We start from the raw sequence: 27,992 nt of genomic DNA, 5'->3' as shown, positions 1-27,992 counted from the left end.
CTTGTAAGAAGGTCTATAGTCATATTTATTGAATTTATTTTATTTTTTGTTCACTTTTTAATTACTACTTTTTTTTTTCTTCCAGGAAGCAGAGGATGACGAAAGTGAAAATAAAGGTTAGTTTTAAGGTTTCACTTTAATACTAAAGAACAATTTTTGCGTTCGTGAAACAGATTTCCACTTCCAATCGCATTTTTAAGGAAATTAGAAGATAAACTCATCCTTACAATAAGTTATATACAGTTCTTTCAACATACTTTTTGAAGCACTTGCTGCAAGTGAATGGGAGGTTTGTTTTGTGAGTTTATTTTTTATTTTATTTTTTGTGAAAGGTAAGTTTTCATTAAGCATCTGATTCTTTTATTTTTTCTTTTTTTTTCTGTAAACCTCCTCTTACAATGTGATATTTTTTGGAACGACTAACTCTGTGACCACCAACGGAGATCTGTTTTGAGATTGGTACCTGCTGTGATGGGGATTGTGTAAACAGTTGGATGCTTGGGGATTATATATTAAAGATCATCTATGGAACTTGAACATAACATGCTTTAATAAAAGAATATGCTGTTTAATAATGGAAAGGACAACTGCAATGAATGATGGAGGACCCTTAATCCTTATCCTTGGCCTGTATGACAATGTGGCTATAATGAAGATTAATGCACTTACATCACAAGACTGAGATCACTGTGTACAGCCTATGGACTAGTGTACTCTTCACTTTGTCACTTGAAACCAAATGAAAGGACATTAATAGAAGATTTTACATTGTCTTTGTCACCTGGAGCTTCATGTCTTCTATTTACAACTGGACTGTTCAGAAGAAATACCTGTCCATGGACTTGTGAGTATCAGAAGAACTCTGAAAATGTGGATGTTGCCCTCTTTTGATGGGTTCCAATGTCACCTTCTGATGGGACGAAGAAAGGCGGAATATATGAAGTAATCAGAAATATTTATCATTGCTGTGATATGAGATGCACTGTATCGTGAAGCTCATTTTCAAGTCAGGAGACCTGGAGAATCAACAACATGTCTGTTATGCTGTCTTGCGATGAAGACTCTCACCTTGTTTGTCTATAATTTAAAAGAAATGTTTACTATTAACCAGATTTGTTTTCTCTAGGTCCTTCGTTAGAATTTGAATTTGTTTAAACTTCTTATTTTGCCATGTTTATTCCTGTTAAATCCTCTTAGATATAACAGGTTCTGGTGATGGTACACATGAAGTTTCTAAACCTCTTCATTCAGAAGAGAATGGCTCAGAACTGGTTGCCAAAGAAGACATGGAAGTTCACACATCTCAGAAAGAAGCCGAGGATGATAATGTATCTGTCACAATCCAGGCTGAAGATGCCATCACGATCGATTGTGATGGGGATGACCTCCTAGAAACAGGTAAAAATGTGAAACTTGCAGATTCGGAGGCATGCAAGGCAAAGGATCAACAGGAGAGAAGTGACCACAAGGATGGCCTGGCGGAACTGAAAGATGTTAAATCCGAGAACAAAAAAGATGACAAGAAAGAGGAGAATATTAAAGGAGATGGTGCTAAGAAGGAATCCAGAGAAGGTTCAAAGAAAGCTGAATCTGGAGACAAAGACAAGGATTCTCAGAAGAAAGGTCCCTCATCTACTGGGGCTTCTGGTCAAGCAAAGAGGTTTGTTTTTCTATGTCAGTTCTTTAAGATACTGATTACCAACGTTCACTGAAAGCACTCTACATTAAGGGGTAGCATCAAGAATATAATTAGCATCTTGCCTTTTGAGTGTAAAAATGTTTTTCTGAGCCTCATAAGTTCCTTTTTTATTTTATTTTTCTTTACTTTTTTATTTTTTATTCAAGATCTTCCCAGTATGTTCTACTGATTTCCATTAACGAATTACCAGCAGTTTTATTTTTTATTTTTCCAAATTGACAAGTTTCTAAAACTCCTTGTGCTGATAAGGAACAGCTGTCCGTTTGAACACAAAATGAAGTCAAGTCCCATTGTTGAATTCGGGAGAAGATTTGCCATATTTCCACACTGAATAGAATTGTCAGAAAATCTAGATCTTCAGGCATCCTGGGGAAAATCAGATCAAGAAGCTTTTAAGGGAATCCATTTGTTCCTTTCACAATCAAGTGAACTATTGCAAGGGGTTTTATTTGTATCATGGTTTTTGTACAGGGTATTTTCGATACGTTTTTCATTGTAGTTTCTTAACTATTTGCCTTTTGCAGTTCATCCAAGGATGCGAAAGACGGCAAAACCACATCCAAGGAAGATAAAGGTGAGTGCTTTTTTTTTTTTTTCTCTTACAGGGGGAAACTCAATTGTTTCTCCTCATGGCTGCCACTAGATGGCGCTCAAGGGAATAGTTCAATTGTTGGTTCGTTCGGGTGCGCTGATCTGCTGGAAAACACGTTTCAGCTCGCAGGCCAGCTGAAATGTGAAAAAAATTACCCATTTGGGCACTTAAGTGGGTAATTTTTGCAAACGCTGCCATTAGTCTGGTTTGATGTGGTTTACGTGGCTAAACCAAGACACTAATGGGTGTGTTAATGGGCCTTAATTGAATATCGCCTTTGCGTTTTCCCATCACTTTAGACGGGAAATCGGCCGGCGATAACAGAATTCCCCCCCAAAGTTTGTCTTTATTCAGATATATAGATGTTTTGAAATGTTATAGGTAATGCTTTAGTGTATGTGGACAGCAGAACCTGTCACAGTGCAGTTGGTATTTGTTTAACGAGCTCCTACATTATGTAAGTGTACATAGGATAGCCATTTTTCACGCTGCTTTTGCTAGTGACAGAGGATAGTAGTTTTTCATGCTGCTTTTGCTAGGATCAATGTTTAGAAATATAGCATGCATTTGTGTAATTGTGGGGTATCAGCTGGAATCTGAATAACCTCTTTGGCATCACTTCTCCCCTGTTTTCTGAACATTTCGAAAGCATTGATGCCGAGACTCATCTGGGGATGAGAAAAGGGAAAAATGGAATGGTGGTGGTGTGTGTGTGTGTGTGTGTGTGTGTGTGTGTGTGTGTGTGTTTTGTAATCAGGTTTATTAAGTTTTGAAAATATACAAATAAATACAAACATGAAAGAGTCATGCATTTCTTGACGTAGGACCACGTTATAGAAGCTTTAAATCAGGTATACAAAATTGATTCATCCATTAGAGCCCATCAAATACAATTATGATAAACCGAAAGGAGAATACAAATACAGAAGTGGCTTAACAGAATATTATACCTAGAGAGTAGATTGACATATGCTGTAGGCCAGGGGCGTATAAGGATATCCAAAATTTACAGTAAGGTTGGGAGCTCAAGAGAATATCTAGAAGTTGTCCAAATTCCCCCCACTGCATCGTATTTACTTGCGCTTAGCATAATTAAACACTCATGAGAGAGCATAGTGTTAACCAGGACCAACCCTGCAGCAAAATCAGGAGGGTTTTGTGCCATCAAGGTTTGTACAATACAAACTAGTGACAGGGCAAGCAAATTATTAATATGCAACTTCAGATGACCGCTGAGAGATTCCCCCAGATCCAGCCCAAATATACAGATCCGTGGAGTCATAATGGGAAACACGGATACAGGTCGTCACCTCCTCCCAACAGGAATACTCCCGTGGACAAAGCCAAAGCAGATGCCAAATATCAGCATCCAAGGCTTTACATTTAGGACAAGGACAAGCGCAGGATTGGTGATCAGTTTTTACTGTATATTGGGTAGCTAAATCTTTTAGCCACCATATCGTTGAAACAGGATGACTGGCATGACAGAGGCCACTTCTGCTGTAAACAAAGTAATCTGAGAGCAGGAACATTGTGCAGCACATTACTTATTTATTACCAGTTATTTATATAGTGCACATATTCCGCAGCGCTATTCACATCAGTCTCCGCCCCAGTGGAGCTTACAATCTATATTCCTTACCACATGTACACGCATACATATTTGTGTTAGGGTTAATTTTGTTGGGAGATAATTAACCTACCAGTTATATATTAGTATATTTTTGGACTGTGGGAGGAAACCCACGCAAGCACTTGGAAAATATACAAACTCCACTTAGAGCCATGGTGGGGAATCGAACCCATGACCACAGTGGTGTGAGGCAGTAATGCTAACCATTACTGTCCATGCTTCCCTTACTTATATTTGAATTCCTTCCCAGATGGTGCTGTGCTTAGCTGCTGCTTGTTTGGTCACATATCCTCTTCAAGCACACATGGGTAAATTTGACACATTGGCCAAAGAAGTAATTGAGACTCATGCCAATGGAATCTTACAAATAAGACCTGTTGACTTAAAATAGTACATTAAGCAGAGAGTTGGGAAATTGGAATTCCTCGTACTGGGTTTTCCATAGTTGGGACTATGATTTTTAGTGCTAAATTACACTCTTGTCATTCTCATTTTCTTTGTTGTATTCAACTGACATATGGAATGGAAAACCATTCCAAACCTTAGCTACTAATGTTATGCTTAAATACTAGCTGCACATTAACATTTATCCAAGTATATTATATGGCTAATAATTTGTACATCCCTTTAAGTTTGTGTCTGGCCGTTTCAGCCATACCAGTTGCTAACAGGTGTCTACAATTAAGGCATGTACTAGCCATTGTCCAAATTTAGTAGATTGGGTCGTGTTGAAAATTTAGTAGATTGGGTCGTGTTAGTAGATTGGGTCAGTGACTGTTACTATGGCACAGCCATAGGCCTCTTTCCCAGTAAGCCAGTTTGTATAATTTCTGCCTTATTGCCCCTGTCATCTGTAAGTACTGTTAAATTGGAAGCGGAAATGTCTTGCAGCAGCAGCTCAGCCACAGAGCGGTAGGCCACACAAGTTCACAGACCTGGGTCTGCACCTGCTGAAGGGGCATAGTGCATAAAAATAATGTACTGAGTCTGCACTTCAAATTGCGTATCAAAGCAGTTTCCGTACTGAGCTATGAGGGTTGGGTTTTGTGGCCAAACTGCTGCATGCAAGGCAAGGATCATCATGCCTGCTTAAGTAGTGTAAAGCACACTTCCATTAAACCCATGAATAATGGTTTGGAGGCTTTTTTTTGTGTTTGTTTTCTTTATGGTTTAGTCAGTTCGTTCCAGTAAAGGGGTTACTGTATGCTTCAGCATACGACCTATTCTAGAGGATTGTGCTTCCAACTTTGTGACACCAGTTTGGGGAAGGTAATAACCTGCCTCCGCGTGACAAAGTTCTGTGTTCAAAGTGAGGTCCTAATATGTTGCATAGTTTAGTGTGGAAGAACTTTACTGGCCTGCAGAAAGTCCTAACAGCAACCCCATCAAACACGTTTAGAATGAGACAGACCTCTTCACCCAAAATCTGTGTCCAGCCCTTTTATTTTTGTGGCTGAATGGATGTGAATACTTGTAACCTTGTTCGTAACTCTAATGGGCATAGGAGTGTATTCAATGCATGTCGGATCCTTGCCGACGGAAAGGATCCGACCGTGCAGTATTCAATTCGTTCTAGACCATGTTAATCCGACTTTTTTTTAACCACTTAACTGATGATTTTTCCCTTCAAAAGCGTCGGCAACATTGTTTTTTAAAATGTGTTTTATTTAATAAAGTTGAAAGTTTTTTAAAAAATATTTAAACTTTATATTATGCACATCTGCAGAACGGATCTCCTCGTCAAAAACGGGGGGACAGGGTGGGACGGCGCAGTTGCATGAAATCTGACCATGCCAGTTAAGTGGTTTAGTTTGATTGACATTGTCGAAAACAGGGCTAAAAGCTTTCTGATTTGTCTGCAAATCCGACGGAACACGTGGTTAATCCACCGATCCACGTGTTTTGCGACAAGTCTGACTGGCCGACCTGTTGGAAAAACGGCAGCCCCATTGAATAGGTTTCTGACAAGACGGCAGTTCCGACACGAATTGAATACACCTGTATGTCTCCAGAAGAGTGGAAGTTGTTAAATATTGTAGTTCTTTTACTTCTCAGAAATGTTTCTACGTAGTATTGTTTCCCTAGTTTAACATGTCTAATGGAGCAGTACTAGAGCCTCTTCCAGTGTGGCAGCCTCCACATACAGTTCTGATTTTCGGATTATTTAGAATTATTTCTAAGTTCTACAATCTGATGCTTGCTTCTGTCTGCAGCACTTTGTAGGTAGTAGCAGTACCTGCATGTGCCAAGTGTTTAACAATAACAATGTTGAATATTTTCTCATTCATGAGATTTATGCTTCAGTGCCTTCTAATCTTTGTTCTGTATCAAGTCAACAGAGACTTAAGCCAGGTACACACTAGATGATATTGTGGACTATGTGCCCGATTCCAACAAATCGTTCATGATATCGTCTAGTGTGTAAGCACTATGACCTTTGCCGTGCGGGTCTGACAGGCGACGTCGCCAGCGAAGGCTCTGCTACTGAATGGCCCAGCTTCCTCTTAACCTCCAGTCGTCGCTAGTCTTTGCCAGCATCGGCAAGTGTGTGTGCACTTGCAGGGTTTTTTTTGCGGACTATAACCCGCTTCCAGCACTAGTCATTATTCCTATACCATTTTTACTGAGGAATCTGCTAGGAGGTTTGATCTACATATGTTGTCCCCCAGTTTGAAACCTTCCTATAATTTTGTTCTGGACTAGGCAAGTGCAGTAGCACTGCATTGGTTAAAAATTGGGAAGGTATGGAATGATTTTTCCTCACAAGAGGAAAGTGAAGTACATGATTACTTTGAAGTTTGGTTTTCATGGGTCTTCAACCTGCGACTCTCCATCTGCTGTGGAACTACACATTCCAACATGCCCTGCCTCCGTTTTAGATTACCTTAATAGCAAAACTGGCAGGGCATGCTAGGTTGTTTAGTTCCACAGCAGATGGAGGGCCACGGGTTGAAGACCCATGGTTTAGAATTAGATCGACTTTCTGGGACGGATTTGTATTTGTTGTTTATTGCAGTTGGAGTGTCTCAGGCCCTATCTAGCTATAGTTGGAGTCAAGTAGGCCATTTTACGAGGCATGGATCAACTAATGCTATGCAGGGTCCCAGGTCTATTCATAAGTTATGTAATAAAGCATTGCAATACATTTTTGATACTGCTTTAAACACTATTTTCATTCTGCTAGTCCTTTATGCCTCTACTAAGGGAGACCAGCATATCCCCTGACGTTACAGTTCTGCAGGCAAAAAAACAAACTGCATTGCCTGAAGGGAAACAGGCTGGAGCTCCTTTTTATTGGTCTGTTATTAGGCTTTGCCCATAGCAATGGTAATATGTTTATGTTCAGAGCATCCTGTTTCTACCTTTCCTGCCTTATAGTGAACTGACAACAGGCTTTGTCTGGGGGAGAAACAAACCACAAGGCCAAGATGTAAACCGCATGAAAGGCACTTGGCTAACTGGTATTCCCTTTTGTGGGGGCCTACCTTATCTTTAGGAACCAGTGGTTCATTTCAACTACAAACCCCGCAATAATCTTTTACGGTGGACAGTCTAAAATGGACATGCCTTGTTGGAGGCTCCGGTTTCACCGTCTTCAGAGGTTTGTCCATAAGAAACAAACAAACATGGAAAGGAATGTACTTACTGACAAACTAACATTTAAGAACACTCATCCTTTTCAGGGTGACTTATGGCATCTGTGGCTGCTCAGACTTCCAGTTCGAAGTTAATTTAATTTTCATGCTCTAACATTTAGGTTATCATGGACTCCAACAGTTAGACTTCAAACATCATAACCATAATAGTGTCCCCTTTTAAGAGCTAGAGGGATTACTGTTTTGTTTGTAGACTATCATTTAATTGAGGCTAATTTTTTCACTTGCTTCCTGAATCCTACCCAGATGGTTATTCAGGTGGTAAAGCAGTGGTCCCTAAACTTTTGTGAATAACCCTAAAGTATCAGCATTTTGTTTTCATGGCACCCCTAGACCAAAAGTTCTTATTGAGAACTTCAGCAAAAATGATTTAAGTATGGTGTGTTTACATTTAATTCTTAGGGTCCTTATGGGGGTGGTGGGCATTGTTGCCATTTTGTTTGTCCACATATTTTGTAATTGACAGCCACCAACACTTGTTTTGCTCATCACATTAACCAGAAATAACTTGGTTTGGACTTGGGCCACCAACCCATGACACCCCTGCCATTGCACTGTGCACCATATTGGGAACTACTTTGTTAAAGCATCACATATGGCTTATCAGTTACCAGAAGTCGAGTGTAATTACTACTCGGCAAGTGATTTTTTTGTTATTTTTTTTGTTGTTTGTTCAACTCTTCCTGCAAAATGGGGTTGTTTCGCCACTGGACAATATTAAGAAGTTAAGAGGCCTTGTTAGGTCTGTGCTGGCTCTGAAGCAGATTTTGGTTCATTTAGAAATGCAAGTATAAGGAAAGGTGGTACATAAGTCCAGCTTGGTAAATTCCACTCAAGACATATCCTGGGGGAGGAGCTAGCGAAATGTAACAAATCTAATAACCTATCCCTTCTTTGGTAACTGATGAAGGGGAATATCTGCATATGTTTCTTACTTTCAAATTGAAATTGTTACCACATATGTCTATTTTTCTAAGTTTGAGTTGTAATTAATACCTTTGGGACAGGAATGGCAGCTTACAATAAATGTCCTGGAATTTACATAACGATTTTTGAGATTTTCAAAAAAGCTTACTTTTGTTGAAAAGTAGCTCCGTAAAGTTTAATGGAATGTATGTTGACTATTCCTCTTGTCCCAGATTACCCAAAAAGATGCAGTCTGGCTGTGTCTTTGGTTAAAGGATTTTCTTACAGAGATCAAAAATGTTAATCTGCTAGCTCTAAAGCTGGTTTGGACTTGGACACTATACAATTAGCTGTCAGATAATCTGCCAGATCTGGCTGCTTGGAATGAAAACCAGCTAATGGATGAAAGCAATTGACAATCGACCATTTGCTCTCAAATACTGGAAAACCTAACAAAACCATTTGCTCTCATCTTTTACATACTTTTCATTCCAACCAGCTAAATCTATTATCTGCCAGATAATTGTATAGTGTGTACCTAGACTTATGCTGGGTACACACCTAAAGATGTATCTGTGGATGACACACACTGACCAACCACCACTGCCATCTGCAGATATATCTGTTCTTGAGGGCATTGGCCAATCTATCTTTCCTCCGTACACACTGGCAGATCAGTCATGAAATGCGCCAAATATTCCTCAATTTACATAATGGGCTGAACTTCTAAAGAGCACACAGAAATAAAATAGGCCCTCTAGTCTCCTATGATGATCTGCAACTATAAAAGCAATTGTCACACTACCTCGTGTCATTTTGCTAAATAAATGAATACTATCTAAAGTATGTTTAGATTTACATTAACCACTTGCCTGGCATGGTCGCATCAGATACCATCACACCAGGCAGTGTTTTATCTGACCCGGCCGCACAGGTTGCGACCAGTCAGATAAACAGTGCTAGCAGGGAAGGGAAACTTCCCTCCGCTGCTGCTGTCAGAGGGAACGAAAGGTCCCTGTGCCTCCCTCTACCCTCATCGCTGATCGGTCAACACGGCAGGATGGGCCCTGTGTACCTGGCGGCTGTCCGGGCTCTAAAAGGTAAAATCACAATGTTCCGATGGTTGCTATGTTCCCAACTGAGTGGTTAAAAGATTATATGGGTCAGGGATGTGGCTTTTGGGTCCCTGCGATGGCAGCCACACTAGTGCAGCTCTACTCCGCAGTTTTTAAATTTCCCTGCTGCCCACTTTAAACTGCAAACAATATTGTATATTATAAGTAGTATATACACCTAGGTTACACCAGGAGAGCATAATATATGCACCTGGGGTTCACGGAGAGAGAGAGAGCAGTAGTATAGGTTCCGGGTTACGCCAGGAGAGAACAGTAGTATATGTGCCTGGGTTACATCGGGAGAGAACAGTAGTATATGCACCTAGATTACACCTGGAGAGAGCAGTACTATACGCGTCTGGGTTACACCGGGAGAGAGCAGTACTATACGTGTCTGGGTTACATCGGGGGAGAGCAATAGTATTTGTGCCTGGGTTACACTAGGATGGGGTTTGGGTGAAACCGAAATGTTCTGGACTGAACTGGCTCCCTGCAACTACCTTTACCTCTGTGGAGCTCTCTGCGCACATCCATCCGGGGTGGTGTTTGTGGCAGCTGTCAGAGAGGAGACCGGAGGGAGAGATCACAGCTTACCCGAAGGAAACTGCTGCCGGACTGACGGGAGACTAGACTGAGAGCAGATTGTCAGCATGAAGATGTTAGATTGCTAACCCACTGCTACCGGAATACATTTGATTTACCGGCAGATTGGATGCCAGCCATCTGTATACAGACAATGAAATCCCGTCTTTCGGAATCCCGGCAGCGAGTCCCCTTATGTGCTGGCTGCGCTCGCCACGCTTCGGGCCCGTTGACTCGCTTCACTCGCAACAGGTTATATTCCCACTTGGTTGGTGGCATAGAGCCATCAACTGAATGGGAATAATCTGCGGTCGACTGGATTCCGACAGGCAATATTCACTGCTACTGAGGCTAATGGTCTCGATGTGGGAGATGCAGGGGCAAAACTAGAACTTTGTGTGCCCAATAGCAAAATTTTGAAAGGGCCCTCCCTCTACAGAGTGAGGAGGCACAGGGTGACACACACACATGCAGGCGTAGACTTTGGGTACAATGTGTCACAAACACACACATAAGGGTTGGGGGTACAGGTCGCCACACACAGGGGTAGTGGGTGTACACGGTCATACACAGGGGGTAGGTGGGTACAGACTGTCATACACGCAGGGGTAGTGGGGGCACAGGGTGTTACACAGACACACACACGTACATACGTAGGGGTACAGGGTGTCAAACACACGTGTAGAGGGGTAGTGTTCACTCTAGGAGTGAAAAGGGGCAGGGCGCCTGACTCCGGGGGCACATGTGTGCGCGCGTGTCCGAAATGGGGGCGCGGCCACGCAAATTAGGGGACGTGGCCACGCCTCCGTCGTTTTAGGGGGCGGTGCGGCCCACAGACGCTACTATAGAGAGCGTCTGTGGCCGGCGACGTCACTGTTGGGGGCGTGCCCAGCCCCTCCGTCGGTGTTGGGCTTCCCCCAGCCCTCTCCCAATGCGTGAATGGATGCCGCGCGCATGCGCACAGCATCTATACACGACGGGAGGGCAGGGAGCGGGCGGCTGTTCTAGCAGGGTGCCGCAAAAGGGGTAGGGCGGGTTTTGCCTGTTAAAAAACGGGCAGGGCGCGGCGCCCTGCTAAAACAGCCTAGAGTGAACACTAGAGGGGTACACACACACACACAGGTTTTGAGGAATATGGGGCTCTCGGGCACTCACCGCTCTGCACCGATGCTTCCTTTTCTGTCGGGTTTGGGCAATGAGGAACTTGTGCCCAAAAACAAGAGGCCGAGCTCTGCTCTGCCCTCATGGAGCAGCTGGATGAGGATGGAGGGTGCTGGGTGACGCATTTCCCCCTCTCCCTGGTTAGTGTTCCATGTAGGTGGTGCTATGGGATAAGTAGTGGGGGCTCCTGTGGCTCTGACAGGGTCCGCAGCTCTCCGGCCCATCAGGCCTGCCCCTGTATGGACTCAAGGCAGGACTAGCGTGACTAGGTGCAGGAAATGTGGGCTCCTGCACCCATGTGCCAGTGGTCTTAGTGCACAAGAGCAGGTGTGGTCATGGGGTGTGGGGTGGGGGGGAAGGGGCACAGGTGTAGGTACGGTTACGTGGGTGGAGGGCACAAGTACAGGTGTAGTCACGGGGGTGAGGAGGAGGCGTAGGTGTGGTGAAGGGGGAGGAGGGACACAAGTGTAGGTGGTCTCCAGCTGCAGCTCCATTTCCATGTGGGAGTGGTGCAGCTGGCAGAGTTGGAGGTCGAGGCAGGGTCTGATGGCCCCCGGAGGAAGTGCTGCGCTGAGTCCAGGACAAGGAACTGGTGGGGTGGCTGGCAGCCGGGAGCCGGGCACGCACAGCACGGCCGCAGACATAGAAGAGCTCTGTGCAGCTCACAACAGCCGCAGCGTCGTTCTGGAAGCTGAGATCTCACCCCCGGCTGCCCGTGGTGACTGGTGCACTGCAGTGACCCGGTCCACTGACTACCCCCATCCCGGGTCACATCATTTAATTAATCTCGCCCACCTGAAGACGGCCGACCTATGATGCGGCTCTGGCTCAGCCGTACACGCACAACGATGCACCAATATATCTGCAGATATATTGGTCATAGTCTGTGTAGCAGGGACGATGCAAGAGGTCTGTGAACAACGTAGTTCAGACCTATCGTTTATACACACTCGCCCTCTAGCTGACGATATATTGGCCAATCAATTGATCGGCCAATATATCTGCCAGTGTGTACCTGCCTTTAGACATGAGCCATCAGCTTAACTTGTTCATGCAGTATATTAACACTAAAAGAAGACCACTAGCTGTAGGTGCAATGACAAAGTTAGTGGCAATGTCTGTAATTAAAATTTCTCTAACGTCCTAGTGGATGCTGGGGACTCCGTAAGGACCATGGGGAATAGACGGGCTCTGCAGGAGACTGGGCACTCTAAGAAAGAATTAGGACTACTGGTGTGCACTGGCTCCTCCCTCTATGCCCCTCCTCCAGTTAGAATCTGTGCCCGGACAGAGCTGGGTGCATTTTAGTGAGCTCTCCTGAGCTTGCTAATAAGTATTTTAGTTAGGTTTTTTTATTTTCAGAGAGCTTCTGCTGGCTACAGACTCTCTGCTACGTGGGACTGAGGGGAGAGAAGCAAACCTACTAACTGCGGCTAGGTTGCGCTTCTTAGGCTACTGGACACCATTCGCTCCAGAGGGATCGAACACAGGAATTTAACCTTGGTCGTCCGTTCCCGGAGCTGCGCCGCCGTCCCCCTCGCAGAGCCAGAAGACAGAAGCCGTCGAGTGAAGCAAGAAGACATCAAAATCGGCGGCAGAAGACTCCTGTCTTCATATGAGGTAGCGCACAGCACTGCAGCTGTGCGCCATTGCTCCCACACTACCCACACACTCCGGTCACTGTAGGGCGCAGGGGGGGGCGCCCTGGGCAGCAATTAGGTACCTCTTGGCAAAAGCAGCATATATACAGTTGGGCACTGTATATATGCATGAGCCCCCGCCATTATTTTACACAAAATCGCGGGACAGAAGCCCGCCGCTGAGGGGGCGGGGCTTCTTCCTCAGCACTCGCAGCGCCATTTTCTCTCCACAGCTCCGCTGAGAGGAAGCTCCCCAGGCTCTCCCCTGCAGAAGCACGATAGAAGAGGGTGAAAAGAGAGGGGGGCACATAAATTGGCGTAAAACAATATATACAGCAGCTACTGGGTTAACACTACGTTACTGTGTGATTCCTGGGTCATATAGCGCTGGGGTGTGTGCTGGCATACTCTCTCTCTGTCTCTCCAAAGGGCCTTGTGGGGGAACCGTCTTCAAATAGAGCATCCCCTGTGTGTGTGGTGTGTCGGTACGTGTGTGTCGACATGTCTGAGGTAAAAGGCTCCCCTAAGGAGGAGAGAGAGCAAATATGTGTGAGGGTGTCTCGGTCGACAACGCCGACACCTGTTGGATATGTGTAATTAAGTGCTAAGGTGAATTTATTGTACAAAAGATTAGAGCACAGACAGGAAATCTACCCATGTCTGTCACTCTGTCGCAGAGACCTTCAGTGTCTCTCAATGCTCACTATCCAAAATAATAAACACTGATGTCGACACGGAGATTGACTCCAGTGTCGACTACGATAATGCAAAGTTACAGCCAAAAGGGCAGAAAAGTATTCAATATATGATTATTGTAATAAAGGATGATTTGCATATCACTGATGACTCATCTATCCCTGACACAAGGGTACACATGTTTAAGGGGAAGAAAGCTGAGGTAAATTTCCCTCCTCTCATGAGGAAAAAGAGCGGGAATCTCCAGACAAGAGACTGCAGTTTCCCACAAAGAATTCTCAGTCAGTATCCTTTCCCCACTAGGGCCAGGATACGATGGGAATCTTCCCCTAGGGTGTCACGTTGGCCCAAAAGGTAACCTGTCGTAACAGCTATTCTCAGGGAACCTGCAGATAGCGTGCACATTCTGGTGCACTACTCAGACCGGCGATTGTGTCGGTATGGGTTTATAGCGCTGGGGCAGCGTGGACAGGTACCTTATCAGCAGAGGTTGAGACCCTAGTATGTATAGATTATATATATTATATATATGCGGTCTTAAAAGATTTTTATATATATATATATATATATATATATATATATATATATATATATATATATATACGGTCTTAAAAGATTTATATATATATATATATATATATATATATATATATATATATATATTAATGCGGTCTTAAAAGATTATATATATATATATATATATATATATGTATGTATATGTATGTGTATATATATATATATATATATATATATATATATATATATATATATATATATATCTATATCATGCCAAAGAGACATGAGTATACTGGGTCCTAGAGACAAAGCTATGTCGATTTCTGCTTGACGTGTCCTGTAGAATATGCAATGGACAGATGATGCCGAATTGAGAGGCATATGGAAGGCTGAGGATTGTGTGGAGAAGGGTTCTCGGACCTGGTCTCCACAGCTATAGCTGGTAATTCTGATGTTTTGCCTTATATTCCTGCACAGCCTAGGAAAGCACAACATTATCAAATGCAGCCTTTAGAACAAAGAAACAAGAAAGTCCGAGGTGCGTCCTTTCTTGCCAGAGGCGGGGGCAGAGGAAAGAAGCTGCACAACACAGCTAGTTCCCAGGAACAGAAGTCCTCCCCGGCCTCTACAATAATCCACCGCATGTCGCTGGGGCTCCACAGGCGGAGCTAGGCCCGGTGGGGGCACGCCTGCGTAAGTTCAGCCACAAGTGGGTTCACTCCCTGTTAGATCCCTGGGCAATAGATAGTGTCTCAGGGATGCAAGCTGGATTTTGAGAAGATGCCCCCTCACCGACAGCCCTACCGGCTTCCCCCCACGAGAGGGAAACAGTGTTAACTGCAATTCACAAATTGTATCTTCAGCAGGTGGTGGTCAAGATTCCCCTCCTTCAACAAGGAGGGGGTTATTATTCGACCATGTTTGTAGTACCGAAACCGGACGGTTCGGTCAGACCCATATTGAATTTAAAATCCCTGAACATATACCTGAAAAGGTTCAAGTTCAAGAGGGAATCGCTCAGAGCGGTCATCGCTAGCCTGTAAGGGGTGGATTTTATGGTGTCTCTGGACATAAAGGATGCATATCTTCATGTCCCCATTTATCCACCTCATCAGGCGTACCTCAGATTTGTGGTACAGGATTGTCATTACCCATTCCAGACGTTGCCGTTTGGTCTGTCCACGGCACCGAGAATATTTACCAAGGTAATGGCAGAAATGATGGTGCTTCTGCGAAATCAAGGAGTCACAATTATCCCATACTTGGACGATCTCCTCATAAAGGCGAGGTCCAGAGAGCAGTTGCTGATCAGCGTAGCACACTCTCTCGGGAAGTGTTGCAACAGCACGACTGGATTCTGAATATTTCAAAGTCGCAGCTGATTCCTACGACGCGTCTGCCCTTCCTGGGCATGATTCTGGACACAGACCAGAAGAAGGTTTTTCTCCCGGCGGAGAAGGCTCAGGAGCTCGTGACTCTGGTCAGAGGACTCATAAAACCAAAACAGGTGTCGGTGCATCAATGCACGCGAGTCCTGGGAAAGATGGTGGCGTCATACGAAGCCATTCCCTTCGGCAGGTTCCATGCGAGGACCTTTCAGCGGGATCTGTTGGACAGGTGGGCCGGATCGCATCTTCAGATGCAGCGGCTGATCACCCTATCCCCCAGGGCCAGGGTGTCTCTTCTGTGGTGGCTGCAAAGTGCTCACCTTATCGAGGGTTGCAGGTTCGACATTCAGGACTGGGTCCTGGTGACCACGGATGCAAGCCTCCGAGGGTGGGGGGCAGTCACACAGGGAAGATATTTCCAAGGGCTGTGGTCAAGTCAGGAGACTTGTCTGCACATCAATATCCTGGAACTAAGGGCCATATACAACGCCCTAAGTCAAGCAGAGCCTCTGCTTCGCAACCAACCGGTGCTGATTCATGCAGACAACATCAGCAGTGGCTCATGTAAACCGCCAAGGCGGCACAAGGAGCAGGGTGGCGATGGCTGAAACCACCAGAATTCTTCGCGGGGCGGAGAATCACGTAAAAGCACGGTCAGCAGTGTTCATTCTGGGAGTGGACAACTGGGAAGCAGACTTCCTCAGCAGGCACAACCTCCACCTGGGAGAGTGGGGACTTCATCAAGAAGTCTTCACACAGATTACAAGTCGTTGGGAACTGCCACAGGTGGACATGATGGCATCCTGCCTCAACAAAAAGCTACGAATGTATTGTGCCAGGTCAAGAGACCCTCAGGCGATAGCGGTGGACGCACTAGTGACACCGTGGGTGTTCCAGTCGGTTTATGTGTTTCCTCCTCTTCCTCTCATACCCAAGGTGCTGAGAATCTTGTGGTTGCGTCAGTGGATTGCGGACGCAGAATCCAAACGTAGTGTGGAATCCCTCCCCTTTTCTGGTGAATGGCTTTTTGGGGTCGAATTGGATACCTGGATTTCTAAAGTTCCCGCTGGGAAATCCACGTTTCTCCCCTCTGGGGCCCTGCCGGCGAGACGCTCCTATCCGAGGCCGTCTGTCCAGTCTGATCAGTCATACAGATATCGATCTAAGGCCAGAGGTGCCTCCAATGTGGCTAAAGGCACCAGAGGTAAGTACAGAAAATCTGCAAGCACCAGTTCTCAGGAATAGTCCACCGGTTCTGCTTCCACTAAGGCCTCAGCATGACTGTGCCCACCCACCCTGAGGGGATCTCGAGGTGGGAGCTCGACTGCACCACTTCAGCCGCATCTGATAGACCTGCCAGGATGCATGGGCCAGAGATCTCGTTTCTCAGGGCTACAGGCTGGAGTTCGACAGAACACCCCCCCCCCCCCCTCCCCAAACGATTTTTCAAATCAAGCTTACCAGCTTTGGAGGATATGCAAGGTATGCTGCAACAGGCAATCCGGAGGTAGGGTCAGTCCCACGTCATTGTTCCAGTACCACTACCGCAACGTAGCACGGGGTTTTACTGAAGTCTTTGAGTGGTGCCAAAACCAGACTTTTTTTGGTCAGGCCCATTTCGAATCTCAAATCCTTCAATCCTTACTTGAAGGTGTTCAAGATGGAATCCCTGCAAGCAGTGATTCCAGGCCTGGATGAACAGGAATTTATGGTCTCCTTGGATATTAAGGATGCCTATCTCCATATTCCGATATGGCCACCTCATCAGGCAATTCCAGGCACTACCCTTCGGCCTGTCCACAGCCCCGAGGGTATTCACAAAGGTGATGGCGGAGAGGATGTTCCTGCTCTGGGTCCAGGGGGTCAATGTGGTTCCTTATCTGGACGATCTTCTGATAAAGGCACGATACAGGGAGCTTTTGTTGCTCCGTATCGACCACACCATCCATCTTCTTTCAAACCATGGGTGGATCCTCAACTTGCAGAAGTCCCACCTGAAGCCAACTCAGAGGCTCCTATTCCTGTGGATGTTGCTGGATACTGTGGCCCAGGTGGTGTTTCTACTAGAGGACAAGGCAAAAACAATTCAAGATATGGTCCACATGGTGCTCCGGCCTACTCGAGTGTCCATCCATCTTTGCATAAGATTGCTGGGAAAAATGGTTGCCTCATACGAGGCGATCCAGTATAGGAGGTTCCATGCCAGAACATTTCAATTTGATCTCCTGAGCAAGTGGTCTGGATTTCATCTCTAAATGCATCGGATGATTCAGCTGTCACCTCAGGCCAGGATTTCCCTCCAATCTTCCAGTCTTCCAATCTTCTGGAGGGTCGGAGTTTTGGGATTCAGGATTGGACCCTCATGACGGATGCAAGTCTACGGGGATGGGGAGCTGTCACCCAAGGGGCGCAGTTCCAGGGCAGGTGGTCAGCACACGAGGCCTTCCTTCCGGTTAACATTCTGGATTTTCGGGCGATCTACATTGCTCCGCTTCAGGCCTCTCCTCTGCTCGGGGATCACGCGATCCAGGTACAGTCGGACAACGCCACGGTAGTGGCGTATATCAATCTTCGAGGAACAAAAGCGGTGGGGTTGCCCACAAATAGTCATGATGGCTTCTCGGCTCAACAACAAACTTCCCTGGACACTGCTCACGGACCAGGGACCCTGAGGCGAGGGCAGTGGACGCACTGGCGTCGCCTTGGCCGTACCGGCTGGTCTACCTATTTCCTCCGATTCCATTGCTCCCAAGGGTGCTAAAGCGAATCAGGCATCAGGGTCTCCAGACAATTTGGATTGGCGTCTGAGGGCGTGGTACGCGGATCTTCTGGACATGTCCGTCAAACCTTTGGCCTCTACCACTAAGAAGAGATCTTCAACAAGGACTATTCGTCTACCCGGACTTACGGCAACTTCGTTTGACGGCATGGAAGTTGAGCGGAACATCCTAGCTCACAAGGGCCTTTCCAAAAAGGTTATTGCTACCATGGTTCAGGCCAGGAAACCTGTGACGTCAAAACACTATCATCATATCTGGAGGAGATATGTCTCTTGGTGCGAGGAATGCACGTATCTGCCTTCTGCCTGCAGTATTTCACTTGGGACGTTTCCTGCAGGCTGGTATGGATAAGTGTTTACGTCTGGGTACCATTAAGGTCCAGATTTTAGCCCCCTCCATTTTCTTCCAGAAGAAATTGGCAGTGTTGTCTGAAGTTCAGACCTTCTTGCAAGGGGTACTCCACATACAACCACCTTTAGTGCTGCCTACGGCACCCTGGGATTTGGATGTAGTGTTGGCCTTTCTTCAGTCGTCCTGGTTTGAACCTCTGATGATGGTAGAAGACAAGTACCTCACGTGGAAGACTGATGTTACTGGCCCTGGCTTCTGCTTGACGTGTTTCAGAATTGGGTGCCTTATGTTAAAGTACATACTTGGTCTTTTACGAGGACAGAGCGGAGCCCTAGACTAGACAGCAGTCCCTGCCGAAGGTTGTCTCCGCTTATCTGAATCAACCTATTGTGGTTCTGATGCTTCTGCTGCTCCGGAGGCATTGTATGCTGTGCGTGCCTTGAAGATCTATGTCAAGCGTACAGCTCGGGTCAGAAAAAGGGGAGGAGCTAGCACACAGTTGAAGAAATTTAAAGTGCGCTGGCTCCTTTGGAGCCCGTCTTTACCCCATCGTATTAGTTTCCCCCAATATCCCTTATGGACTACAATAAAAGGAGGGGCATAGAGGGGAGGAGCCATGGCAAACAGTTGAAGAAATTTTGAAGTGCACTGGCTCCTTTGGACCCCGTCTATACCTCATCGTACTAGTTTCCCCCAATATCCCTTATGGCAGGCATGTCCAAACTGTGGCCCTCCAGCTGTTGAGAAACTTCACATCCCAGCATGCCCTGACACAGCTTTAGCATTCTCTGACAGCAAAACTGTGTCAGGGCATGCTGGGATAGGTAGTTTCACAACAGCTGGAGGGCCGCAGTTTGGACATGCCTGCCTTATGGACTACGAGATAAGGATTTACCGGTATGTATTAAAATCCTATTTTTTAGCCAGAAGGTTTGAATGAAATTTCAGTTACCATGTATTTTCAGATTTGAAGCAAAAGATTTTTACTAAGTAGCACAGAGTATATTATATAATGAGGACACAGTCTTCCACTATGAGCGGTATCCAATTTAGCCACAGTAATTTACAGCGGTTAATTAATACCCTGTGGGTATACAATAAGCCCCTATATGACTAGTGCGATTTTTGACCGATGGTCATAATTGGGCTGCTTTTACTGTCTGGAAAAGAATCACACCTAAATAGATGCCAACCTTAGTGTCTTTCATGAAAGACGGCCCTTTTTAAAGCTCATAGAAATTTTGTAGTTTAGCAGCTTTTTCTTCTCATTAAAAAGCAGTCATTAAACAGAATTCTGCTGAGATTTTTATATATATATATATGTATATATATATATGTATATATATATATATATATATATATATATATATATATATATATATATATATATATATATATATATATATATAATTTGGTGCTGGGATTTAATTCCATACAAATCCTTCTGTAGCACGTTTCTGACTCCGTAATGTCTGGTTCTTGATTCTAGGAGGTATTGGCAGTACAAGCTCATTGAGGAATCTTTGGGTCAGTGGACTTTCAGCTAATACAAAAGCAGCGGACTTGAAGAATCTATTTGGAAAGTATGGAAAGGTGTGTGTGTGTGGTTTTTTTTTTGTTTGTTTTTTCCCCCCCCCTCTCTGTAGCTTTATTATGGAGTAGTAAATTATTGGCAAGAACTTGTTTTATTTTGAGGTTTTGATTTTTTTCTTAATCCAGCAGTGATGTTTATGTTTAATAGAGGAACTGAAAGCTCAAATTTGTTCCACTGATTTTTTCTCTAACGTCCTAAGTGGATGCTGGGGACTCCGTAAGGACCATGGGGATTAGCGGCTCTGCAGGAGACTGGGCACATCTAAAGAAAGCTTTAGGACTAGCTGGTGTGCACTGGCTCCTCCCCCTATGACCCTCCTCCAAGCCTCAGTTAGATTTCTGTGCCCGAACGAGAAGGGTGCATACTAGGTGGCTCTCCTGAGCTGCTTAGTGAAAAGTTAGTTTTAGGTTTTTTATTTTCAGTGAGTCCTGCTGGCAACAGGCTCACTGCATCGAGGGACTAAGGGGAGAAGAAGCAAACTCACCTGCGTGCAGAGTGGATTGGGCTTCTTAGGCTACTGGACATTAGCTCCAGAGTGACGATCACAGGCCCAGCCTGGATGGGTCCCAGAGCCGCGCCGCCGGCCCCCTTACAGAGCCAGAAGCCTGAAGAGATCCGGAAAATCGGCGGCAGAAGACGTCCTGTCTTCAAAAAGGTAGCGCACAGCACCGCAGCTGTGCGCCATTGCTCTCAGCACACTTCACACTCCGGTCACTGAGGGTGCAGGGCGCTGGGTGGGGGCGCCCTGAGACGCAATAAAAATACCTTAAATGGCAAAAGATGCATCACATATAGCTCCTGGGCTATATGGATGCATTTAACCCATGCCAAAAATACACAAAAAAACGGGAGATAGGCTCCGCCCCCTTATCGGCGGCCTTATCTCCTCAGCACACTGGCGCCATTTTCCCTCACAGCTTCGTTGGAGGGAAGCTCCCTGTCTCTCCCCTGCAGTCACTACACTACAGAAAGGGTTAAATAAAGAGAGGGGGGCACTAATTAGGCGCAGTATAAACAATACAGCAGCTATAAGGGGAAAAACACTTATATAAGGTTATCCCTGTATATATATATAGCGCTCTGGTGTGTGCTGGCAAACTCTCCCTCTGTCTCCCCAAAGGGCTAGTGGGGTCCTGTCCTCTATCAGAGCATTCCCTGTGTGTGTGCTGTATGTCGGTACGTTGGTGTCGACATGTATGAGGAGAAAAATGATGTGGAGACGGAGCAGATTGCCTGTAATAGTGATGTCACCCCCTAGGGGGTCGACACCTGAGTGGATGAACTGTTGGAAGTATTACGTGACATTGTCAGCTCTGTATAAAAGACAGTGGTTGACATGAGACAGCCGGCTACTCAGCTTGTGCCTGTCCAGACGTCTCATAGGCCGTCAGGGGCTCTAAAGCGCCCGTTACCTCAGATGGCAGATATAGACACCGACACGGATACTGACTCCAGTGTCGACGGTGAAGAGACAAATGTGACTTCCAGTAGGGCCACACGTTACATGATTGAGGCAATGAAAAATGTTTTACACATTTCTGATAATACGAGTACCACCAAAAAGGGGTATTATGTTCGGTGAGGAAAAACTACCTGTAGTTTTCCTGAATCTGAGAAATTAAATGAGGTGTGTGATGATGCGTGGGTTTCCCCCGATAACAACTGATAAAAATGTTATTGGCATTATATCCTTTCCCGCCAGAGGTTAGGGTGCGTTGGGAAACACCCCCTAGGGTGGATAAAGCGCTCACACGCTGGTAAGAACAAGGGCTCTACCCTCTCCTGAGATGGCCGCCCTTAAGGATCCTGCTGATAGAAAGCAGGAGGATATCCTAAAATGTATTACACACATACTGGTGTTATACTGCGACCAGAAATCGCCTCAGCCTGGATGTGCAGTGCTGGGTTGGCGTGGTCGGATTCCCTGACTGAAAATATTGTTACCTTAGATAGGGACAGTATATTATTGCCTATAGAGCATTTTAAAGATGCATTTCTATATATGCGTGATGCACAGCGGAATATTTGCCGACTGGCATCAAGTCTAAGTGCGTTGTCCATTTCTACCAGTAGAGGGTTATGGACACGTCAGTGGTCAGGTGATGCGTATTCCAAACGGCATTTGGAAATATTGCCTTATTAAGGGGAGGAGTTATTTGGGGTCGGTCTTTCAGACCTGGTGGCCACGGCAACAGCTGGGAAATCCACGTTTGTACCCCAGGTCGCCTCTCATCATGAGAAGACGCCGTATTATCAGGCGCAGTTTTTTCGTGGACAAGCGGGCAAAAGGTTCCTCTTTTCTGCCCCGTGACAGAGGGAGAGGAAAAAGGCTGCAGAAATCAGCCAGTTCCCAGGAACAGAAACCCTCTCCCGCCTCTGCCAAGCCCTCAGTATGACGCTGGGGCTTTACAAGCAGAATCAGGCACGGTGGGGGGCCCGTCTCAATGAATTTCAGCGCGCAGTGGGCTCACTCGCAAGTAAACCCCTGGATCCTTCAGGTGATACTCAGGGGTACAAATTAGAATTCGAGACGTCTCCCCCTCGCCGTTTCCTAAAGTCGGCTTTACCAATGTCTCCTTCTGACAGGGAGATAGTTTTGGAAGCCATTCACAAGCTGTATTCCCAGCAGGTGATAATCAAGGTACCCCTCCTGCAACAGGGAACGGGGTATTATTCCACACTGTTGTGGTACCAAAGCCGGACGGCTTGGTGAGACCGATTATAAATCTAAAATCTTTGAACACTTACATACAGAGGTTCAAATTCAAGATTGAGTCACTTAGAGCAGTGATTGCGAACCTGGAAGAAGGGGACTACATGATGTCTCGGGACATCAAGGATGCTTACCTTCATGTAAAAAAAAATGTACCCTTCTCATCAAAGGTACCTCAGGTTTATGGTACAGAACTGTCACTATCAGTTCAGACGCTGCCGTATGGATGGTCCACGGCACCCCGGGTCTTTACCAAGGTAATGGCCGAAATGATGATATTCCTTCGAAGGAAGGGAATATTAGTTATCCCTTACTTGGACGATTCCCTGATAAGGGTAAGATCCAGGGAACAGTTGGAGGTCGGTGTAGCACTATCTCAGGTAGTGTTGCGGCAGCACGATTGGATTCTCAATATTCCAAAATCGCAGCTGGTTCCGACGACTCGTCTTCTGTTCCTAGGGATAATCCTGGACACAGTCCAGAAAAAGGTGTTTCTCCCGGAGGAGAAAGCCAGGGAGTTATCCGAGCTAGTCAGGAACCTCCTAAAACCGAGCCAAGTCTCAGTGCATCAATGCACAAGGGTTCTGGGTATAATGGTGGCTTCCTACGAAGCAATCCCATTCGGCAGATTCCACGCAAGAACTTTCCAGTGGGACCTGCTGGACAAATGGTCCGGGTCGCATCTTCAGATGCATCAGCGGATAACCCGGTCACCAAGGACAAGGGTGTCCCTCCTGTGGTGGTTGCAGAGTGCTCATCTTCTAGAGGGCCGCAGATTCGGCTTTCAGGACTGGGTCCTGGTGACCACGGATGCCAGCCTGCGAGGCTGGGGAGCAGTCACACAGGGAAGGAATATCCAGGGCTTATAGTCTAGCCTGGAGACGTCACTTCACATAAATATCCTAAAGCTAAGGGCCATTTACAATGCTCTAAGCTTAGCAAGACCTCTGCTTCAAGGTCAGCCGGTGTTGATCCAGTCGGACAACATCACGGCAGTCACCCACGTAAAAAAAAACAAGGGTGGCACAAGAAGCAGGAGCAATGGCAGAAGCTGCAAGGATTTTTCGCTGGGCGGAATACCATGTGATAGCACTGTCAGCAGTATTCATTCCGGGAGTGGACAACTGGGAAGTAGACTTCCTCAACAGTAGACGCTCTGGTAACACCGTGGGTGTACCAGTCAGTGTATGTGTTCCCTCCTCTACCTCTCATACCCAAGGTACGGAGATTGATAAGATGGAGAGGAGTAAGCACTATATTCGTGGCTCCGGATTGGCCAAGAAGGAATTGGTAACCGGAACTTCAAGAGATGCTCACGGAGGATCCGTGGCCTCTTCCTCTAAGAAGGGACCTGCTCCAGTATGGACCCTGTCTGTTCCAAGACTTACCGCGGCTGCGTTTGACGGCATGGCGGTTGAACGCCGGATCCTGAAGGAAAAAAGGCATTCCGGATGAAGTCATCCCTATCCTGATCAAAGCCAGGAAGGATGTAACCGCAAAACATTATCACCGCATTTGGCGAAAATATGTTGCGTGGTGCGAGGCCAGTAAGGCCCCGACGGAGGAAATTCAACTGGGTCGATTCCTACATTTCCTGAAAACAGGAGTGTCTATGGGCCTGAAATTGGGGTCCATTAAGGTTCAAATTTCGGCCCTGTCAATTTTCTTCCAAAAAGAACTAGCTTCAGTCCCTGAAGTTCAGACTTTTGTAAAAGGGGTACTGCATATACAGCCTCCTTTTGTGCCTCCAGTGGCACTTTGGGATCTCAATGTAGGTTTTGGTTTCCAAAAGTCACATTGGGTTGAACCACTTAAATCTGTGGAGTTAAAATATCTCACATGGAAAGTGGTCAAGCTGTTGGCCCTGGCCGGGGCCAGGCGCGTGTCAGAATTGACGGCTTTATCCTGTAAAAGCCCTTATCTGATTTTCCATTCGGACAGGGGGAATTGAGGACTCGTCCTCAGTTCTCCCTAAGGTGGTTTCAGCGTTTCACCTGAACCAACCTATTGTGGTGCCTGCGGCTACTAGGGACTTGGAGGACTCCAAGTTGCTAGATGTTGTCAGGGCCCTGAAAATATCCAGGACGGCTGGAGTCAGGAAAACTGACTCGCTGTTTATCCTGTATGCACCCAACAAGCTGGGTGCTCCTGCTTCTAAGCAGACTATTGCTCGTTGGATTTGTAGTACAATTCAGCTTGCACATTCTGTGGCAGGCCTGCCACAGCCAAAAAATCTGTAAATGCCCACTCCACAAGGAAGGTGGGCTCATCTTGGGCGGTTGCCCGAGGGGTCTCGGCTTTACAACTTTGCCGAGCAGCTACTTGGTCAGGAGCAAATACGTTTGTAAAACTCTACAAAATTGATACCCTGGCTGAGGAGGACCTGGAGTTTCTCTCAATTGGTGCTGCAGAGTCATCCGCACTCTCCCGCCCGTTTGGGAGCTTTGGTATAATCCCCATGGTCCTTACGGAGTCCCCAGCATCCACTTAGGACGTTAGAGAAAATAAGAATCAACTTACCGATAATTCTATTTCTCATAGTCCGTAGTGGATGCTGGGCGCCCATCCCAAGTGCGGATTGTCTGCAATACTGGTACATAGTTATTGTTACCAAAAAGATCGGGTTATTGCTGTAGTGAGCCATCTTTTCTAGAGGCTCCTCTGTTATCCATGCTGTTAACTGGGTTCAGATCACAAGTTATACGGTGTGATAGGTGTGGCTGGTATGAGTCTTACCCGGGATTCAAGATCCTTCCTTATTGTGTACGCTCGTCCGGGCACAGTATCCTAACTGAGGCTTGGAGGAGGGTCATAGGGGGAGGAGCCAGTGCACACCAGCTAGTCCTAAAGCTTTCTTTAGATGTGCCCAGTCTCCTGCGGAGCCGCTAATCCCCATGGTCCTTACGGAGTCCCCAGCATCCACTACGGACTATGAGAAATAGAATTATCGGTAAGTAAATTCTTATTTTTTTTTTTGTTAACGTCTAGAAACAGATTTGAGGGGGATGCACAGGGCATGTGTTTGCTTATCTAAAATGTATCTATAAATAGTTTAAATTGTAGATTTTCCTGATGGGGTGGGTGGGTGTGTGTACGTACGTACGTACGTACGTGTGTGTATGTGGTTTTTTTTTTTTTTTTTTTTTGCATTTCTAGTATGCTCTTGTATCTTGATTGGGTTTTTTTTTTTTTTTTTTTTTTTTTTGCTTCTTTATGTGGTCATATTGACTTGTATTTAAATCTGTGGTGGGGTGTATGATTTTCAGCTCCCCAATGAAATGGAATTCTTTTTCTCTGACGTCCTAGTGGATGCTGGGGACTCCGTAAGGACCATGGGGAATAGCGGCTCCGCAGGAGACTGGGCACAAAAGTAAAGCTTTAGAACTACCTGGTGTGCACTGGCTCCTCCCCCTATGACCCTCCTCCAAGCCTCAGTTAGATTTTTGTGCCCGAACGAGAAGGGTGCACACTAGGTGGCTCTCCTGAGCTGCTTAGTGAAAAGTTTAGTTTTAGGTTTTTTATTTTCAGTGAGACCTGCTGGCAACAGGCTCACTGCATCGAGGGACTAAGGGGAGAAGAAGCGAACTCACCTGCGTGCAGAGTGGATTGGGCTTCTTAGGCTACTGGACATTAGCTCCAGAGGGATCGAACACAGGCCCAGCCATGGAGTCAGGTCCCAGAGCCGCGCCGCCGGCCCCCCTTACAGAGCCAGAAGCAAGAAGAGGTCCGGAAAATCGGCGGCAGAAGACATCCTGTCTTCACCAAGGTAGCGCACAGCACTGCAGCTGTGCGCCATTGCTCCTCAGCACACTTCACACTTCGGTCACTGAGGGTGCAGGGTGCAGGGCGCTAGGGGGGGGCGCCCTGAGCAGCAATAAAAACACCTTGGCTGGCGAAAATACATCACATATAGCCCCCAGTACTATATGGATGAATTTTAACCCCTGCCAGAATCCATAAAAAAGCAGGAGAAAAGTCCGCGAAAAAGGGGCGGAGCCTATCTCCTCCGCACACTGGCGCCATTTTCCCTCACAGCTCAGTTGGAGGGAAGCTCCCCTGGCTCTCCCCTGCAGTCACTACACTACAGAAAGGGTTAAAAAAGAGAGGGGGGCACTAATTAGGCGCAGTATTAACAATACAGCAGCTATAAGGGGAAAAACACTTATATAAGGTTATCCCTGTATATATATATATATAGCGCTCTGGTGTGTGCTGGCAAACTCTCCCTCTGTCTCCCCAAAGGGCTAGTGGGGTCCTGTCCTCTATCAGAGCATTCCCTGTGTGTGTGCTGTGTGTCGGTACGTTTGTGTCGACATGTATGAGGAGAAAAATGATGTGGAGACGGAGCAGATTGCCTGTAATAGTGATGTCACCCCCTAGGGGGTCGACACCTGAGTGGATGAACTGTTGGAAGGAATTACGTGACAGTGTCAGCTCTGTATAAAAGACAGTGGTTGACATGAGACAGCCGGCTACTCAGCTTGTGCCTGTCCAGACGTCTCATAGGCCGTCAGGGGCTCTAAAGCGCCCGTTACCTCAGATGGCAGATATAGACGCCGACACGGATACTGACTCCAGTGTCAGTAGAGACAAATGTGACTTCCAGTAGGGCCACACGTTACATGATTGAGGCAATGAAAAATGTTTTACACATTTCTGATAATACGAGTACCACCAAAAAGGGGTATTATGTTCGGTGAGGAAAAACTACCTGTAGTTTTCCTGAATCTGAGAAATTAAATGAGGTGTGTGATGATGCGTGGGTTTCCCCCGATAACAACTGATAATTTCTAAAATGTTATTGGCATTATATCCTTTCCCGCCAGAGGTTAGGGTGCGTTGGGAAACACCCCCTAGGGTGGATAAAGCGCTCACACGCTTGTAAGAACAAGGGCTCTACCCTTTCCTGAGATGGCCGCCCTTAAGGATCCTGCTGATAGAAAGCAGGAGGGTATCCTAAAATGTATTTA

At 46.1% G+C, this 27,992-nt stretch overlaps 1 protein-coding gene across 5 annotated transcripts in view; it reads left to right on the top strand.

The window, feature by feature from the left end:
• SLTM (SAFB like transcription modulator) overlaps window positions 1-27,992 on the top strand; it is a 312,645-nt gene that overhangs the window by 229,536 nt on the left and 55,117 nt on the right. For 4 of the 5 annotated variants that reach the window (XM_063926177.1, XM_063926176.1, XM_063926175.1 and 1 more), the window contains 4 exons: window positions 86-116; window positions 1,198-1,660; window positions 2,224-2,273; window positions 20,205-20,308. In XM_063926177.1, the coding sequence (XP_063782247.1) occupies window positions 86-116; window positions 1,198-1,660; window positions 2,224-2,273; window positions 20,205-20,308 (648 nt within the window). The remainder of the gene's footprint in view (window positions 1-85; window positions 117-1,197; window positions 1,661-2,223; window positions 2,274-20,204; window positions 20,309-27,992) is intronic. The other variant, XM_063926179.1, reaches the window with a different exon arrangement.

The sequence above is a fragment of the Pseudophryne corroboree genome, chromosome 6, assembly GCF_028390025.1.
Source record: "Pseudophryne corroboree isolate aPseCor3 chromosome 6, aPseCor3.hap2, whole genome shotgun sequence".
Taxonomy (NCBI): Eukaryota; Metazoa; Chordata; class Amphibia; order Anura; family Myobatrachidae; genus Pseudophryne; species Pseudophryne corroboree.
This window is presented reverse-complemented; position numbering and strand designations above follow the sequence as displayed.